Source organism: Oratosquilla oratoria, chromosome 24 (genome assembly GCF_046742065.1).
Source record: "Oratosquilla oratoria isolate Oo_2021 chromosome 24, ASM4674206v1, whole genome shotgun sequence".
Lineage (NCBI taxonomy): Eukaryota > Metazoa > Arthropoda > Malacostraca > Stomatopoda > Squillidae > Oratosquilla > Oratosquilla oratoria.
In genome coordinates, this window is record NC_134800.1 from 54212649 (window position 1) to 54215148 (window position 2500).

The 2500-nt window shown below is 44.1% G+C and overlaps 1 protein-coding gene across 1 annotated transcript in view; it reads left to right on the top strand.

The window, feature by feature from the left end:
• The window catches only part of LOC143038639 (uncharacterized), a 41220-nt gene that overhangs the window by 18009 nt on the left and 20711 nt on the right, over positions 1 to 2500 (top strand). Inside the window, exon 4 of the mRNA XM_076208117.1 lies at positions 1873 to 2072. Within this exon, the coding sequence (XP_076064232.1) occupies positions 1873 to 2072 (200 nt within the window). The remainder of the gene's footprint in view (positions 1 to 1872; positions 2073 to 2500) is intronic.

The following is a 2500-nucleotide window of genomic DNA, read 5'->3' on the forward strand; positions in this document are numbered from 1 at the left end:
TTCCCCACTACCTCCGCCTGTTGCCAGTTGGGGAGATGTCCTTCTTGGTTCCGTGTAGCCCACTAACGCGTTAGACAGCCTTGTATTCCCTGATCCCGACTTGTATTCCCTGATCCTGGCTTGTAGACGCCTGTGGCTCTCACCATAGTATGAATTTTCACAGTTGCCACAGGGAATCCTGAGGTCGTTTGGTGAATTTGTTGTTAGCGTCACTAGTTGTTTTAATCTCTTCCCTGTGTCGTACATTATTTCCAGCCCTAGTGGATGTACAGCGCCACCCAACGCATATAACATGTCGGAGCTCGGTACGACCAGGTGTCGTTTGTCCTTCCTGACAACTGGCTCCTTCCGTTGCCTGTTGTATCGCGCCCTTCTGAAGGAGGTAGATATTAAATAGTAAGCCTTCGGGAGGAACTCCTTGATACAAATCCTCAACACCTTAAGGAAAAAAGCTAATTACTGCCACAATACCTTGGTCCGCTCATCATACTCACTGTAAAAGTGTATCAAGTCGTCTATGTTGGTGGGCTTTTTGTAAACTCTAAAGTGTGCTTTGTTGTCTTGTCTGATTATTTCCGTGTCCAGGAAAAGCAGGCGACCGAGATTCAATCTCCATAGTAAAGAGAATGCTACCGACTTTTGCCCAAGTTAAATGAGGTAGTCGGTAACATTCAATTTACTATGGAGATCGAATCTCTCTTTCGCCTGCCTTTCCTGGCCACGGAGATAATCAGACGAGACTCGAAGAAACCTCCTCTCACTCCACCATACGCTTACCCATATCCTCACTTACTAGTAGGGCCACCTCTTCCCTCCCTCGTCTTCTCATTCCTTCCGATACCCTTCTCACTACACTCCCAAGCTCAAAACCATCCCTCCCTTTCAACTTAGTTTCCCTTAATGCCGACACATCCATCTTCCTTCTCACAAACATACTGCCTATCTCTTCACTTTTACTTTCATCTGTACCACACCCACGTACATTAAAAGACCTAAACCTCAGGGAATAGAAGGAAAGGTAGTGAGTAGTAGGATGAAGATGTGAAAAAGGTAGTAGAAAAAAAGAAGCGAACATTCTGATAATGGTTACAAAGTAGGAGAGAAAAATATGAGAAGTATAAAGAGAAAAGAAGAGAAGGAAAACAAAAAACAAAGGAGGAAAAAGGAAAGCAGATGTAAAATGGGAAGGAGTTCGACAGATAAATATGAAAGCAATAGAAATATGTTTTGGAAGGAAATCAAGAGAGGAAAGGGAGGTGAGTCAAGTAGAGAAGAAAAGGTAAGAGGAAGAGGAAAGGTGGAATATTTTAGAGAGCTGTTGAATATGGAGGAGGATAGGGAAGGATTGGTGGTAGCAGTGGAAGACACTAAGAAAACGATAGTGATGGGATAGTAAAACGGAGTAGAAATAAGAAAAGATGAGGTGCAAGTAACTCAGAGAATGATGGGAACAGGTAAGGCTCTTGGATTAGATGTGTGTCATGCGGAGTGTCTGAGAAAAGGAGGTACAGTAATAGTGAACTGGCTGGTGAGGTTGTTTAATATGTATCTAAGGGAAGGTAGAGTTCAAGAGGACTGGAGGTGTGCCTGTACATTTCCGCTTTACAAAGGAAAAGAGGACAAATGTGAGTGTAGTAGTTTCAGAGGGGTCAGTTTGTTGAGTGTAGTTGGGAAGGCTTATGGTAGGGCTTATGGGAGGGCTTTGATAGAGAGGATTAGGGGAGAAACAGAGGGAGTAATTGGTGAGGAACAGTGTGGGTTTAGGAAAGGTAGGGTTTGCGTGGATCAGATTTTTAAGGTAAGGCTTGTTTAGTAATCTGAGTCTGTTCAGTGATCACCCTAGAGTACATGTGTACATCTCTTCTCCAACAGCCGACGTGGCGCGGCAAGTCGTTGACAGCGACGCATGCATCTTAGTGTGCGATCCCGATCACGAGAATACCGCAGAGGAAGCCCTGCGTACCATGCAGAAGCCATGCAAGATGGCAGTCCTTGGCCAGTCCCGACATAACCATCCCAACATCATGGAGGTCATCGCGGATTCCAGCTTGCCATTCCTAGAGCCCAAAGAGGTAGGTCAAGTGTAGGCTGAGCTCCAATTAGACTCCGGGTAGATTTCAGGAGTCTGCCACAATTTACACAATGTGGAGTAATTTGACCCCAATCACCCTTTCTCACCTGAAGGAAGGTTCTAGGTTCTAGAGCCTTTCCTCAGAACAAGGAGAGTTCACATCCTTAGCGCAATTGAGCACTGTGACTTTGTATTAAGAATCACGGTAAAGAAAATTAAGAACATAAATGAAAGAATCACGTGAAGTGAAGCTTCCATGTATTCATGCCAAAGACAAGCAAGAACACATCAACAACAGACAAAGCAGAACTGACTGGTGGTCTGCAAGCCCCAACTTTTATATTGTCAAGCAGTACTCTAGAATATTCTTAGTCTTTCTAGGATATGTTTCTAAATGTACTCAATCTTTCTAGAAGATTCTTGAACCTA